Source organism: Mytilus californianus, unplaced genomic scaffold (genome assembly GCF_021869535.1).
Source record: "Mytilus californianus isolate M0D057914Y unplaced genomic scaffold, xbMytCali1.0.p SCAF_7, whole genome shotgun sequence".
Lineage (NCBI taxonomy): Eukaryota > Metazoa > Mollusca > Bivalvia > Mytilida > Mytilidae > Mytilus > Mytilus californianus.
Window position 1 is genome coordinate 28,419,788 of NW_026262723.1, and position 15,962 is coordinate 28,435,749.

The 15,962-nt window shown below is 32.4% G+C and overlaps 1 protein-coding gene across 1 annotated transcript; it reads right to left on the reverse strand.

Annotated features, from left to right (window-relative positions):
* Positions 1-1,418: 1,418 nt before the first annotated feature.
* LOC127709666 (uncharacterized) lies at positions 1,419-8,966 on the reverse strand. The gene is made up of 2 exons (XM_052215297.1): positions 8,863-8,966; positions 1,419-5,088 (listed from the first exon to the last, which is right to left on the reverse strand). The coding sequence occupies exon 2, from the start codon at positions 5,083-5,085 to the stop codon at positions 3,397-3,399; it is 1,689 nt and encodes a 562-aa protein (XP_052071257.1). The 5' UTR covers positions 5,086-5,088; positions 8,863-8,966; the 3' UTR covers positions 1,419-3,396.
* Positions 8,967-15,962: the final 6,996 nt, after the last annotated feature.

The following is a 15,962-nucleotide window of genomic DNA, read 5'->3' on the forward strand; positions in this document are numbered from 1 at the left end:
AGCTGACAACCATTAACAAATAACGATACCATTTACCTTAGCATTGAACATTAATTCAAATATTTCAATATCTCAGCAGCTTTAATGAGTACATTAGAATTTCGTTTCCATGATGTTACGTGCAAACCTTTGAGATACTTCATATCAGTCTTAGTTAATAAGCTTAAAAACTTTCTATCCAGATTACAAGATATACGTGTTCTTTTTAAATATGGAAGACAGGATTTTCCTATAAAGAATAAATAAATAGGACACTTTCACAAAAATAGACTAAAACACCTGCGGACGATCTTCACAGACCTGCAACATTTGGAGAACTTTACAATTAGAAACATTATGTGTAATTTGTTTATGTATTTATTAATATCGATTTTATATTAAACAATAAAATTACTATACAATAACTGTTGTCATGTTACAACCAAAATTATAGATATGAGATGAGGGAACAGAAATGTGTTGTTTTTTTTTTTTTTTTTTTACTTTTTAGTCTATTTTTTGCGATATCCATTTGACGTGGTTCGGTACTTCACATCCCGTGATTGTGTTATTGTGCTATGGTAATTTTTGTATTCTTGTCTTTCGTTTTTGCTAATGTGCTTAGTCTATATGCCTTTTTGTTTATCTTTGTTGATATATGTGCTCGTTTTTATAATGATCAAGGTTAAAACACAATGTTGACTTTTGTACCCCTATTTTTGACATTTTTACCTATTATGTCTGTTTGCTTTGTTTACACATCGTTGTCAATATAATGGAATTTTATGCGACTGTCATACAAGTGAGAGGTTTAGCTAGCTATAAAACCATGTTTAATCCACCATTTTCTACATAAGAAAATGCCTGTACCAAGTAAGGAATATGACAGTTCGATGATATGTTTGAGCTTTTGATTTTGCCATTTGCTTAGGGACTTTCCGTTTAGAATTTTCCTCGGAGTTCGCTATTTTTGTTATTTTAATCTTTTTATGTTCGTTTTGTGATTGTATGCTATGAACTAATACATCATGTCCTGTCGTTAATATGAAGTTTAACAATGTTTTTGCAAGTGATCAATTTTATTTTGTTGTGACCACCAGCTGTTTTAAAAAATATCAGTTCTTTGAATCAAAATTACTCAAGTTGAAACTAGGATCAATCTTAATTAAGAAAGGCAACCGTAGGGAAACTGCTTCAACCACTCATCTTTTATTCGAAAACATGACAATCATACTTAGTTATGATATTTATACCAAGCTTGTGCCTCTGTTATTGTGGTCTGTGGTGCTTTCCATTTTTTTTTTGGAGAATCATATGAATGTTTTAATTGATAAAATACTAGTTTTTCATGATAAAATTTTGTCTGAAATTACCATTTCCAGGTAAAGTTGTAAACACTTTAATATTTTCTTGTTAGTAATATAATAATAGATACAATAGACAGACAAGACAGTTTTATTCTGATAGACAATAAAATATTATCAACAATAGCTTTAGTAATAAAGGTAAAAAAAAAACAGAAAAGATGTGTTAAATTTTGCATGTTTTGAGTGATAAGTTGAAAAATATCGCAATTTCATAAAAGTTCATACAAAAAAGAGTAAATTTTGAATAAACATCTCTTTCAGCATTTATTATTTTATCTACAATAATTGTCAGTGAAACCTGTGTAATTCGATCCCCCTTTTGTATAAGCCGGAGGTTCAGTTTACACAAGTTAACTTCAGAATAAGAGCTCTGTTTAGAAATATTTTCATTTTACTCTGGGTTTTGTTTAGACGAGTTTTCGTTTTAAAATGGGTTATTTTTCGATATATTTATAAAAGTAAGATACCTATCCACCAGAGATCAATAAACGAGGATGTAACCAAATAAATTATGATAAATAAAGGGCATAATGTATTTATGGTTCCCAAGAAAAAAAATGTAGGAGTAAATACTATTCGCGTTGTCAGTTCCTCCTTCAGACTATCCATCATACATAAGTTCTTTCTGGATGAAATCTTGATTTTCCTTTGCTTATTTAAAAAAAAACCCTCATACAAATGGATGATAATGATTAAGGTTGTTTGGTCAATTAGTCAAAAGTTGAAGGCTATTGTTACTCAGAGTCGATTTTTTAAAACAAATGCTTTCCTAAAGAAATTGTTTTCCTTGTCTTATTTAAAGAAAACTCATACCTAGGACGATATGTATGATAGGTAAAAAAGCCTATTCATTATGAGGTATACTGTAGGTCAAGGTCATAGCAGCTACCAATATATAGGTACTCCGCTCAAGTTTTTTCAAAGGTGTCCAAAAAGAGGTTTCTGTATATCAATGCGCTCAAAGGGCATATGTTTTATACAGGACAGCTATATAAAGATTGAAATTTTACCAGAATATTGATTTTTATATGACATTTATTTAAATAGAACTATTATGTTTTAGGTTTTGCTCTGCCTAAATATGATAGTCAATTGGCACTTTGAGAACTTTCTGGATCTGCCACTGATAGGTTGAATATTTTAGTGCATAAAATGAAGGTTTACGTGGCTGTCTGGCATTAATGATTTGACATTGACCTAGTATTCATATTACTGATAATATTTGGTCTCTGTTACAACTCCATCAGTGCCCGTCATCTTGTTTAAATTTTAAATTTGTTAATTGCATTTTCATTTGTATTACAATTCATTACAATTAGTAGTTCAAAAAGATCTAGCTACGATACTATAATATATACTTTACATTCTTCGCCCTTAACGATTTGTACATTTAGAACTACTACAGTACTGTGTATTCATAACATATTCATGGGTAAAAATCTTCGTGGTTTCAAGACAAAATGCATTTGCCTGGATTATTGATTTCATTGTTAAATAAAAGATTGCATTCAAGCCACTAGTAGATTTATGTCATTGAACATTTAAAGTCCTTGTTAATTCTTATCCATGTAATCTACAAAAATTGGTACCAAACGAATGATAATAGTTATACAGTATTTGTAGCTTCTATCTTCACAAATAATCTTTATTGACGGAATTTAGTACGTTTAACAATTGTAACTGGCATGAGGGTCTGGATAGGGTTTACAGAATATGGAATTATGGGCACGCAGTGCAGAATAAAGGACGAAAAGGAATATAAATAAAGTAGGTCATAATAACAATGAATAGAGAATGATGGGGTGCTGACATGACGGGGTGCTGACATATGTATAATAGAGAAAAAGGGTCAAAACAAATAAAGAAAAGAGAAAAATGGTATAAAAATTTAAATAATAAATAAATAGAGATCCCCATCCAGACCCTCATTCATAATAATTCATTTTGGCCGGTAAATTTAATGTGTCACTTGCCACATGTCTTTAAACATAATGATAATATACTTTTGTTTAAATTCAGTTGATTATCATAGTTGTATTTGCAAATAATATCACTGTTCATAAGATAGATTGAACTTTGCCAAGAGAACGCACATGTTGTCACAAATAAAACCATAAAATTCATTATTTTTATAACAAATAAAATTCATGTCCTCCAATCCATCCTCTTTTCTGAGCACTACTTTACTATTCTTTCTATCTTTTGATATTGCTATTATTCTATCAGAGCAATAATCTACAACAATAATATTACCGAAAGTATCAATACAAAGTCCTTGTGGTCCGTCTAAATCCTGTTTATATTCCCAGACAAGTTTACCTGAGTCTTCATAACAGTATACTGCTTTACCCGTATAGTCACTAAAGATTACTCTGTCATTACAATAAACAAGGTTATACAGGTATGATTCACTCTGAACATGTATTGACTTTAGTGTATTTCCATCTAAGTCTATAATACGGATTTCACGATTTCTTATACCCACAGCAAGGGAATCATTGCAGCATGATAAACCATAGCATAGTACCGGTTTGTCTAATGTAATAACTTTGGCAACGGTTTCATTCTCCATATTGAACACCTTAATGTGTTTCTCCTGAGGATAACTCATAGCAATAGTGTCCTGATTGATCTGTGTAACATTCCAGGGTCCACTTGCTATTGGTAATTGTTTCTCTAGTTTGCCATCAGAAGAAAGTAGGTTAACTTTACCACCCTGTTCAACTACTATCAATCTCCCATCCATCAGACAAATCATGTCATTAATATACTTCCCAATCTTGATCTTGATCTTTGTCTCAATATTCATTGTCATGGTGTTTATATTGGATTGTTCTTGTAATGCTACTTGTGGTTCCATACCCACACTCGTTTTTCTGTTCATTGCTAATTTAGTTTTAACAACTTTCACCTCTCCAAAGGACTTTAATGATCTTAATTCCCTGAGTATATCTTCTATCTCATCATTTTGCTTTATTTTGATTTCAACTTCCCTTGCCATTTCATTGTTTTCAATATCTACAACATATCGATATCGATGTACTATTTGTTCAATCTGATGCATCCCTAGAAATGAGTGAAATTTTGAACTTTGTGCTGTGACTGTCTGCAAATCATGTTGTATTTCCTTTAAGTTTTTCTTTTTTTCTGCAATTTCAGTAATTAAACCTGTTAAGTTTGATTTTTCCTGACTCCATACAGTATCTGCTTCTTTGTATAGCTTTGTCTCTAGGTGGTCTAAATGTTTATTTATTTCCTCCCGAATTGTATCAATGGATTCCTTTATGCTTTTATGTTGCTGTTCTCCTTTCATTATGTTTTTTGTTTTTTGAATTTCCATTTTATTCAAGAAAAGTAAGATGGAGGTTATATCTTTTTCTACAGATGCTTTTGATTGTTCTATTTTGGCTGTCTCCACTACACTCGCTAAACTTTTTATTCCGGTGCATTTTGAATGATGATTTGAAATACATTCATCACAACAAGGCATTAGATGACTGGGGCAGTACAACTTGAGTTGTTGATTTTGTTTGTCACATTTTGTTTTGATGGAGTCAATGGGAGCTTTATAGCTTTCAATATCAATGGTCTTGTGATCACCAGTTGGTTTAAATCTTTTGTGTTGACCTGAACATGTTGAGCATAATCCTTCATGACAGTTGAAACACCAGATGTCAGCTTTAGTGTTTGCTTTTCCTCTTTTACAAGGTCCACATGGTACAGATGTACCTGATGCCATGACCTAAACATAAACATAACCGCGTCAGTAATCTATTTAAGATATCACTAAGTATATAAAGTAAAGAAATATGGTACACGTACGATTGCCAATGAGACGACAATCCATATAAAACAAAGATGGAACAATTATGTATGGAGAGGCAAAGGGTTCAAAATTACAAAATTGCAATCCTTAAAATATAAATAGGTAACTCAGTAATTTGAAATTCTAATTTTGCAATTTTTAACCGGTTATTTAAACATAAAAATTGCAACTCTACAACATCGATGCTCCATACTTGCAACATGTTTATGTATATTTGAGATATGCACATTTTGCAATTTTAAATTTGCAACAAAAATTACAAATGAACAGAAATATAATGCGCTTTGTAACAAGTTAGGGGCACCAGGGTTAAAATGTTTTAAATATGTGAGACCTATGTTGCGAGCCATAAGAACGTCAACTCATTATTTGTTCAGATAATTGTCTACATTAACAGAGCATTAAGGAAGAACGACAGAAATGGACACTGCATAATTTTTACGGTCACTATCACGAATGGGTTCAAACTCTTTTTATGCAATAAGGGAGGTATTGTATGATTGCCATACACTGAATGGATAACTAATCAAGGTATGCCCTTGTCTTTGTATATCCGCCCATTAACAAGAATTGGTCACATAGTTCATTAAACTGTTACAAACTAAGAATTGCATAGTTGGAATTTCAAAATTATGAAGTTACATATATACAACGATTTTATCAAAAAATGGCTTCGACCACCACTAAAGACATATAAATTTTCAAAATGCGCATATGTTGTCAGATTGCATGGTCCATTTTTCACCTACCTTCTCTAAAAGACTGAATGAACGACTTAAAATAAACATCAATAATGTGTTCCTATTAAAGTCCTGTACAAGCTAGATGCAAACGTTTCAAGTAAATAAAGTTATTGATTTCATTTTTTTAAATTTATTTATTAGGGAATGGACGTGTATACACCGAGGTGGTGAAGGCATATTAACAATACAGTAATAATAATATAGTAATGAAAGTGAAAATACTTATGTCGGTGTAGAGTCCACTATCCTCAGTGCAAACGACTTTTAAATGAATAGAACAGCAAGTTTCATGATATTAAACGATGATTACGTTTTTCATGCTATCATTTTTACATGGTTCTGCAATTCCTGGGTGAGTAGTATTTATATCTTTTCAAACTGTGTATGTAAAGATTTATTCATTTCACATGTTAAGAAAATATAAATTTCATCTTCAACCTCATTTAAATACATGATGTTACAGTAACAATGTTTACAATTCATACTGTCTCATTGAATTTTCTGTATGGCCACCCCTCTCTATTTCCAAGAAATGGTCAATTACGCGCATTTTACATCATATGTTTTATTTATTTGCAAAGTTATTCTAATCATATATTAATCTACTTCATATTTTTTTATTTTATTGTACAAGAAAATGTTATTGTTGTTTTTAGTAAAATTTTGTTTTTTTCAAAGAAATTTATTTTCATTGCTTTCATTTATTTCTTTTTTAATATGTTTTTAGAATGGATTCTCGTTTTGTTTATAGTTTAATTTCTGTTTTATTTGTGTGCAATATATATTTTTACATGATATGAGAACCGTATGAAAATGTACCGTTTGATCCGAACAATTTAGATAAACAGAAAGCATCATATAACAAGAGGCTCTAAAAAGCATGTGTCGCTCACTTGCATCTTCAACAATGGCCACTTTTCAGTAAAAATCACCATTAAAGGAGAACAACTCTATCAACAGTTAACTGACAATTTCAGTCATGTTGACATATTGGTATATCTTATCCTGTTGATAATATTTCCTTTCTAAAGTTTCTATATATTTATTATAGTTTTCAAGATAAAAGACAAAAAATGCAAAAACATGTAAAAATTTAAAGGGCAATAACTCCAATAATGAGTCGACTAAAGATTTCAACCGTGTGCCTTGTTTGTAGATCTTGTCTTGCTGATCATATGTGCTATTTAAAGTTTCTATCTATCTATTACAGTTTTCAAGATAATAGGCAAAAATGGCAAAATGGAAATAAATCGTCATTAAAGTGCAATAACTTCAACCAGGACTCCACTTACAATGTTGGTCATGTTTGACTCATTTGTAGACCTTGTCTTGATGATCAGTTTTGCTATTTAAAGTTTTTATCTATCTATTATAATTTTCGAGATAATAGGGGAAAAAATAAAAAATGGTAAAATTCGTCATTTAAGGTCAATAACTTCTATAAGAGGTCGTCTGACAGTTTTTGCTCAAATGGATTATAGATAGGGCTCAACATTCTGAACAGAGTTGCTCCGGTCAGAATTAAACTTTTATAGCGGTTTTCAAAATAATAGGCAAAACTTGCATTTCATCCCTATGTTCTATTTCTAGCCATGTTGGCCATCTTGGTTGGCAGGTGGAGCCATCGGACACATTTTTGAACTAGATACCCCAATGATGATTGTATCCAAGCTTGGTTAAATTCGGTCCAGTGGTTTTAGAGGATATGATTTTTTTTGTAAAAGTTAACGGACGACGACAAACGACGGACACCAAGTGATGAGAAAAAGCTCACTTAGTCTTTCGGCCAGGTGAGCTAAAAAAGGATTATTTTCAACACTGGATATTCTTGCTTAGGATTTCGATGCTTTGATAAAACATTTATGTTCTTTTCTTGCAGCTATATTGACAGTTTGTTAACCGAGATTTTTCAATGAGATTTACTAGTATAACGTGGGGGTACCCAAATTGCACCTATTTTGACAGTTTTTCACCTACGTATTTTTATGATCCAGACAAACGTTTCCATTCTGTGTTTATTTTGTAGACGTATCCTTTTTTACTATTTAGTTGCACCAATTTAATTTTGAATCCATATTGAATCATAGAAAAATGGGTTTGAACCGACCTCCAAACGATCCATGATTCTGTAATGAGGAGTACCCAAATTGCATCCATGTTTAAATTCACATCCTTAAAAAATCGAATAACAGATGTTTTGTTTTATTTCTTCAAATATTTTGAACAATTTGACATTATTCCATGCTTACTATTCATTTTTTAAGAAATGGATGCTTGTAACATGTTTAATTTGCTCATTTTTAAAAGATGACATTTTTAGAACGTCGCATAGAGACGTTTCCGTAGATTTACTTTTTCCAGGGAATGCTTCATCTGTTGATAAATGCTGTGAACGTTTTATGTATATTTAAATATATTTACCTATGTTGTAAGACGTATATAATGTCAAATCATAAAAATACAAATTGTTTAGTCTCATAGAAAACTTGAAAGATTTCCGCAGGTATTTTTGTTGAATAGGTGCAATTTGGGTACTGTGACGTTATATACTGCATATAAAGACAGACATCCAAATGAATGTATTTTGATGTTAAAACAGAACTTAATTTATCTTTTGCGATTTGAAACTTAATCAGGGAGGACTTTCCTTAAGTTACGTTTGTTTCGCTAGCATTTAATATCATGTAGGCATTGAAGGGATACATTCTATTAAATTGTTTTCACGTTTATTCTAATTTGAGCAAATAATGTTATGAAAATGATGAAAGTAATTTTGTTGTACATTGGGAAAATCAAATAAAAGTCTTTCTTTAAAATGTGCGATCAGAAACTTTCCTCGTTGTCCCTGCTGAGGCCATTCTTTAACTATAAAGTGTACGTTTGCCGCCTATGTTTTATGTGGTCGAACTGAAATGTAGAGTAAAATCTATGAAAAAAATGCATTTACCTCCTGATTCAACAATTCAACTCAGCTGTTTTACAGCAAAAGTCTTGTTCCTTCATTTGTTCAAAATGTCAACCTACCAGAAAGTGAATCAGAGCATGTTTATACCTGACTATTATTAACGTAAAGATTTAAATGACAATTTCGATTTTTTTTTATACTTATAACAACAGTAAATATGATATGTATCGATGATACCCTTCCTTTTGTAGAAGGATTTAAAATCTATTATTAAAAGAACGTCTTAAAGATGTTAAATATGTAATAAATATGGACTAGTTTTGTTAAATGATATACAAGACCTAGGTAATTATACACAACGCAATGAAGTCAAGGAGTGTGTACTGAGGATTGCATTTTTAATTTTTTTAATCCTTTTGAAATTTTGATCAGGATCTCCATTTATCAAAACTGAAGTTAAGATCATCTTGGTCATTAATCAGACTAATCTGAATTGAGGGACCATAATTCTCAAGGAAAACTTGTCATTTTAAAATTATCACATGTCATCACATATTAATTCTAGACACTGGGATACTTTCATTTTTTTCTGATCCACTGAAATGGGTGAACAATTTTATGTGATGGGACTGAATCAAAGTATCTAATATAAATAAGGGGTTGTGATCTTGCTCAGTATAGGTCTTTTCATTTTATCAAGCGCTAAATTTTCATTAGGCTTTTTGAAAACACGCGAATCTTGCTACAACTTATCTCCGTTTTGACGACTAGTCATTATGCATTTCCTTTTTTAGTTTTAAAACCAATGTCTTTTTTCAAGTTTTTTATGTTTCCCATAGCAAAACACAAATTCAAGACAAACAAATTTGTACTCAACAGTAAAAAGAAGGCATAATGTACCCACATCTTATTCTAAACTGCTGACTGGTTTTTGAAAAATTTACGGAATCTTTATAGATTGTTATTGTGTATCTTCTGCAGATGACATGAATTATCATTGATATGGTCATAATAATAAATTAACTGTTAACAAAACTTTGAATTTTCGAAATAATAAAGATTTTCTACCCCAATAATAGACTACCTTAGGTGTATTTGGCAAAACTTTTAGGAATTTTGGGTCCTCAATGCTCTTCAACTTTGTACTTTATTTGGCCTCTTTTTAATTGTTTTATTCGAGCGTCACTGATGAGTATTTCGTAGACGAAACGCGAGTCTGGCGTACAAAGTTTTAATCCTGGTATCTATGAACACAGATATAAAAAGATGAGACAACTCTCCACCCAAGTCACAATTTGTAAAAGTAAACCATTAAAGGTCAAAGAGGTTATTTACATTTTCTACACATCATGGTCATGTTTTCACAGGAACTACGGTTTAAAACTTAGAAGGTTTTCAAGATTCTTTAGATTAATTTATAAAGTATTTGCAGTTGACATGTACGTCGGGCAGGTTGCGCCAGACTCAATGGTAACTATTCTTAAATTAGGTCATTATAGCTCGATCACTTGGCCCAAAGACCCAGTGTGAGCATTTGTTGTCACTTGGCGTCCGTCGTCTGTCGTCATCCATCGCTGTCGTCGTTTGTTAATTTTACATAAACCTTCTCCTTTGAAACTACTGGGCCAATTAGAACCAAATTGACGTTAATCATAATCATCCTTTGGGTATTCAGTATTTTTAAACTGTGTCTGATGATATCTAGGAGATTTTGCCCCTAAATGACAATGTTTACTTAATAGTTTTGTTTTCCCCCCGTTATCTTAAAAACTATAAAAGAAAGAGAGAAAGTGTCTACAAATAAGTTAACATGGCCGAAAATCATCTTCCACTCCGTATAGTGGTTGTCGCCCCTAAATGACGATTTTAACCAATTTTTGTTTGTTTTTTGTCCTTTACTTAAAAATCATAATTCATAGATAATATACATAGGAAGAATGGCTTTCAACACAAGATCTATTAATATGTTGATTGGCTAAAATTGCCAGTCGTCTCCTTACAGGAGTTTCTGTTCCTGAATGGCGATTATTCAAACATTTTAAATTTCACGAAACATCTAGTGATCGGATTCCATGGATTATATGTTTACTATGCATTCTAAAATGTTCCCTGTCAAAAATTAAGTTTTTGTTCAACAAATTATAAATTTAAAGAGACATCTGTTTTGCTAGGATTTCAATGAAATCTATATGTATGTATAATTTACTGATTCTCTACGTTATTTTTGGAAAGTTTGCTATAGCTTGCTATAACAATATACTTTCCTATGCGGAATCGGCCTCAAACCGGAAGTTGGACAGACTATCTTACTATGTCTACTCCTAGATAATGTAGTACTAGTGTTTGAATACTAATTCTAGGAAGATGCTTTTGAAATTTTGAGTTACTTCTATTTTGATAAGCTTACAGCTTGAATAAAAATGGACTGAATATTCACCGACAATTCAAATGAATTCAACTTCATTTTGAAAATGGGAATCACAAACACTACTTCGCGGATCTGCCCTGCGCGGAAGATAAAATCACATCAACACGAGACAGCAGTTTCTATGTTTAACTCATTGAAAATTAAAACGGCCTGATATTTATTTCGAGGTGTGTGGGTTTTTTTTTTAACATTTATTCATTAAATTAAAGAACTCTTATTGTTAAGAATATCGTAATCTTTTCAAATTTTTACGTTTGTAAATGGTAAAAGATGTGACCTATATAAATTATGCATATATTTTATAGTGTGTCTTTCTATGTTGTGATGTTACACTATTGTTGTGAAGGTTTGGTACCATTAAAACGTTTAAACCCGCTGCATTTGTTTGCACCTGTCCTAAGTCAGGAATCTGATGTTCAGTAGTTGTCGTTTGTTGATGTGGTTCATAAGTGTTTCTCGTTTCTCGTTTTTTATATAGATTAGACCGTTGGTTTTCCCGTTTGAATGGTTTTACACTTGTCTAGTAATTTTTTGGGGCCCTTAATAGCTTACTGTTCGGTGTGAGCCAAGGCTCCGTGTTGAAGACCGTACTGTGACCTATAATGGTTTACTTTTATAAATTTTGACTTGGATGGAGAGTTGTCTCATTGGCACTCATACCACATCTTCTTATATCTATTTGAACTGTCAGCCATTTTGTATGTTACCAGTATGCTTTCCTACGGGATTCCCCAGACATGCGTGAAATTCATATATGTGAACCTCCCGACGGGATTACAATAATCCCTGAATAATTTCAGAAGTCTCCTCCCGTCCTCCGGTTAAAGAGAAAATAAATACCGTGTTTAGAATATTTCATGAATGAACATTTTCCGGCGCTAGTTATTACTACGATATTTACAAATGTTTATTAAAGACGTAAAAGCCAGAGTGTATCGAAAGTATCCTAATATCTCGGCCCATAACAAACTCGGACTATAACAAACTCGGCCTACAACATAATCGGCCTCACAAAATCGGACTAAAATAAAATTCGTATATAAAAAAGTATTTTTTTCAAAAGTCAGAAAAAAAACGCCACTTTTAAGCACCGCTTTTGGGCTATTTCGTGGCGGTCCGTTTTTATTTGTGGAGGAAGCAGGAGGTCCCGGAGAAAACCACCGACCTTCGATAGGAAAACTGACAATCCTAGTCAATTAAGATTGGAGTCGAGTGCACCCGCACGAGCGGGGTTCAAACTCACAACCTCAGTGTTGACTGGCTAGTGATTACAGTAGTAACTACTTATACCACTCGGCCAACGAGGTCCCCCACACACACCAAGGATGAGTAAAGGTAAATACCGGCTTTGATAGAAAAGTGCATTGTTTTTTGTCAAAACATCGATCGGAAGGTTTTGATGCCAAAAAACATTTATAAACTTTCAATTCAGCATCGAAATACTTGCTATTTAACATTCCAATGCGGATATAAGGACTAAGTGGATCCAAACTGACAGCAGAAAAACATTGACCCAACGACAGTTCACACATATCACAGCCTCCTAATTATAAGTGTTAGGATTAACAACTACACAAATTTTTACAAGGATAAGGATAACTTTAGTACAGTCAAGTGTATTAAAATCAAACAAGTCAGCTACTACTTCTTAGAATAACCCAGTGTGCCAAGACAAGTGCTGTAGAAATTATTAAATAACATGTGTCCATGTAATATAGACAGTGCTTTACCTGGGACTATTATAATATAAGTCCCATTTATACTATTAGTTTGTTGTTTACTTATCACGTTATAAATATGTATAGCACATAATGTTTTATATACATGTACATGTACCTATGTTAATGACAGTGCATACTAATAAAACAGATGGATGCATGAATAAAACACTATACTTAAATTTTTTCTAATTTAAGTACTCGTAGAAAAGGTTAAATTATAGAATCTGAAATGATTATGATAGTTGACTTTATCCAATTTGTGCCCGTTTCTTAAAGTTTGTGCTTTAAACTTTTGGTTATCAAACTCAGTAGGCAGTTGCATCATGGTCTTTGGACATTTCATATCCCAAATTCGGATCAATTTGACCTCGACTTTGTCCTTTGATACCTATGATAGTAAAACCTTGTGCAATTCGTGTCTGGGTCATATCTTTTGTACTTTAAAATGCTGTTGTATTTTGGGCTTGGGGTGTATCATATACCACTGACCTTTCTCAATTAACCCCTATGATAGTTAAACAGTGTCTGGTTTGTGTTTGGTGCATACGTTTTGAACTGGGACTAAGCACTTTAATTGACAAAACTTTGTACGCAGAAGCATCATACTGATCTTGACATTCAATTTCAGAATTTACAGTATGAACCTAACACTGTGTTCCTGGGTCAGTAGGATTCTTTAAGATTGAACTATAATTAACAATGTGTCAACTCAACACAGAGGCAAAGATTATATCAAATGAATGGCTGAAAACCAAAAATCTCAAAATGTCATTGCCTCAATGATGAATTTCACAGCAGCAACTAAAATGTATTACATGGTTATAAAATTAAGTACACTACGAATTAGTGTATATTAACTTTTTTATTCCTGTCTACATATTGCCATTGTTGATTAAAGCTTTTCATATAAATTAACTTTCATTACAGTTGTATTGATTTAAGTTTGCTGTCTAATTTAAATTAAGAGATGTTGTATTTTTTGGCGAATGAACCAGCTATCCAAAAGAGTTCAAAGGAGGAAGATATATAAACAATTATAGGTCACCATACGGTCGTCAACAATGAGAAAAACTCATACCATATACATGTAGAAAGCTATAAAAGGCCCTGATATAAAAAAACGTGGAACAATTCAAACAAGAAAACTAACTGCTTAATTAATAATAATACAATTTACTAAAAACAAATATGAAGGACCTAAATCAATTAAAAATACAAAAATCACAGGCCCTTTACATGGGATGGGCACAGAAAGAAATTAACAGAGCTTTCTGTATATTTGATTATTTTAAATCTACAGTTTAAGGTTGCAATAGAAATTATCAAAATTTTACATGACAAACACATGAAAAAAAGTGATTTTGATAATTGCTGATGAGACAAAGGTTTAGGAAAAAACATCAAGGCTGTGATTAAATACATATTTGAAATAATACACATCTACAACCTATTTTCAAATAATATACATCTACCGTTGCAAACTTTCCACAGGTGCTATCCAGCACTTTGATTTTTTTACCCATAACAGCACATGTACAGTATATAATTTAATAGACAATAATAAAATTGAGAATGGAAATGGGGAATGTGTCAAAGAGACAACAACCCGACCATAGAACAGACAACAGCAGAAGGTCACCAACAGGTCTTCAATGCAGCGAGAAATCCCCGCACCCGGAGGCGTCCTTCAGCTGGCCCCTAAACAAATATATATACTAGTTCAGTGATAATGAACGCCATACTAAACTCCAAATTGTACACAAGAAACTAAAATACATGTACTTGCATTGTACCTCGGGTTCTTCTTTTAAGCTTTGGCTGTTATGTAGGTTGACATGCGGGATCATTGGACATATTTATAAACAAGATAATATAAGGATATATGTGGCCAGGTTTGGTTCCATTTGACCATGTAGTTTCAGAGGAGAAAAAAATTAAGTTAATGGGTGAGGGACAAAAGAAGAAGGATGGCAAGTGATGGCAATGGGACAGTTATGCTAAATATCACTAATGGAAATGATCAGAATTCTTTATGTGTCCAAAGCCTGAAGCCGGTTTTCCAGCGAATGTTATATTCAACAAGAATGTGTCCATAGTACACAGATGCCCCACTCGCACTATCATTTTCTATGTTCAGTGGACCGTGAAATAGGGGTCAAAACTCTAATTTGGCATTAAAATTAGAAAGATCTATAGGGAACATATGTACTAAGTTTCAAGTTGATTGGACTTCAACTTCATAAAAACAACTTTGTCTTTGAGATAAATGTTCGTTCTTCTCAATATTTTTAGTGTTATATTCTGTACAAACTAGTCGATTGCAATAAATACAAATTTTGAAATATCACATCCCATACATGTATTCTAACTTTTAGAGAAAATGTATGATTACAATTTGCATTGCAGAGGTTTATTAAACCAGCAGATGTTTACCAAAGCCATAAAATTTTCAAATGCATTCTTTCAAACTGTTTCTGATTAAAAGATGTTGAAATATTCTGAACCTTCATGATCTTTTTTCAAATTGGTACTCACTACATTTTTGACATAAAATATGAAATTTCAAATAACTGTCCTGTCATTTTTTCCCTTAATTGTGTACATGTACAAAATTTGGTCATAACTTAAAAAATCTACCAGATTTTTCCCCTACATTCTTCAAATATGTGAGGGGCCTCGGTGGCCGAGTGGTTTAAGTAGTTACTACTGTAATCACTAGCCAGTCAACACTGAGGTTGTGAGTTCGAACCCCGCTCGTGCGGTTTCACTCGACTCCAATCTTAATTGACTAGGATTGTCAGTTTTCCTATCGAAGGTCGGTGGTTTTCTCCGGGCACTCCGGCTTCCTCCACCAATAAAAACTGGCCGCCACGAAATAGCCCAAATGCGGTGCTTAAAAGTGGCGTTAAAACACCAAAAATCAAATCAAAATCAAATCAAATATGTGACTTTATTTTATGCTATTGGTTATTTATTGTCTGCCATAATCATTT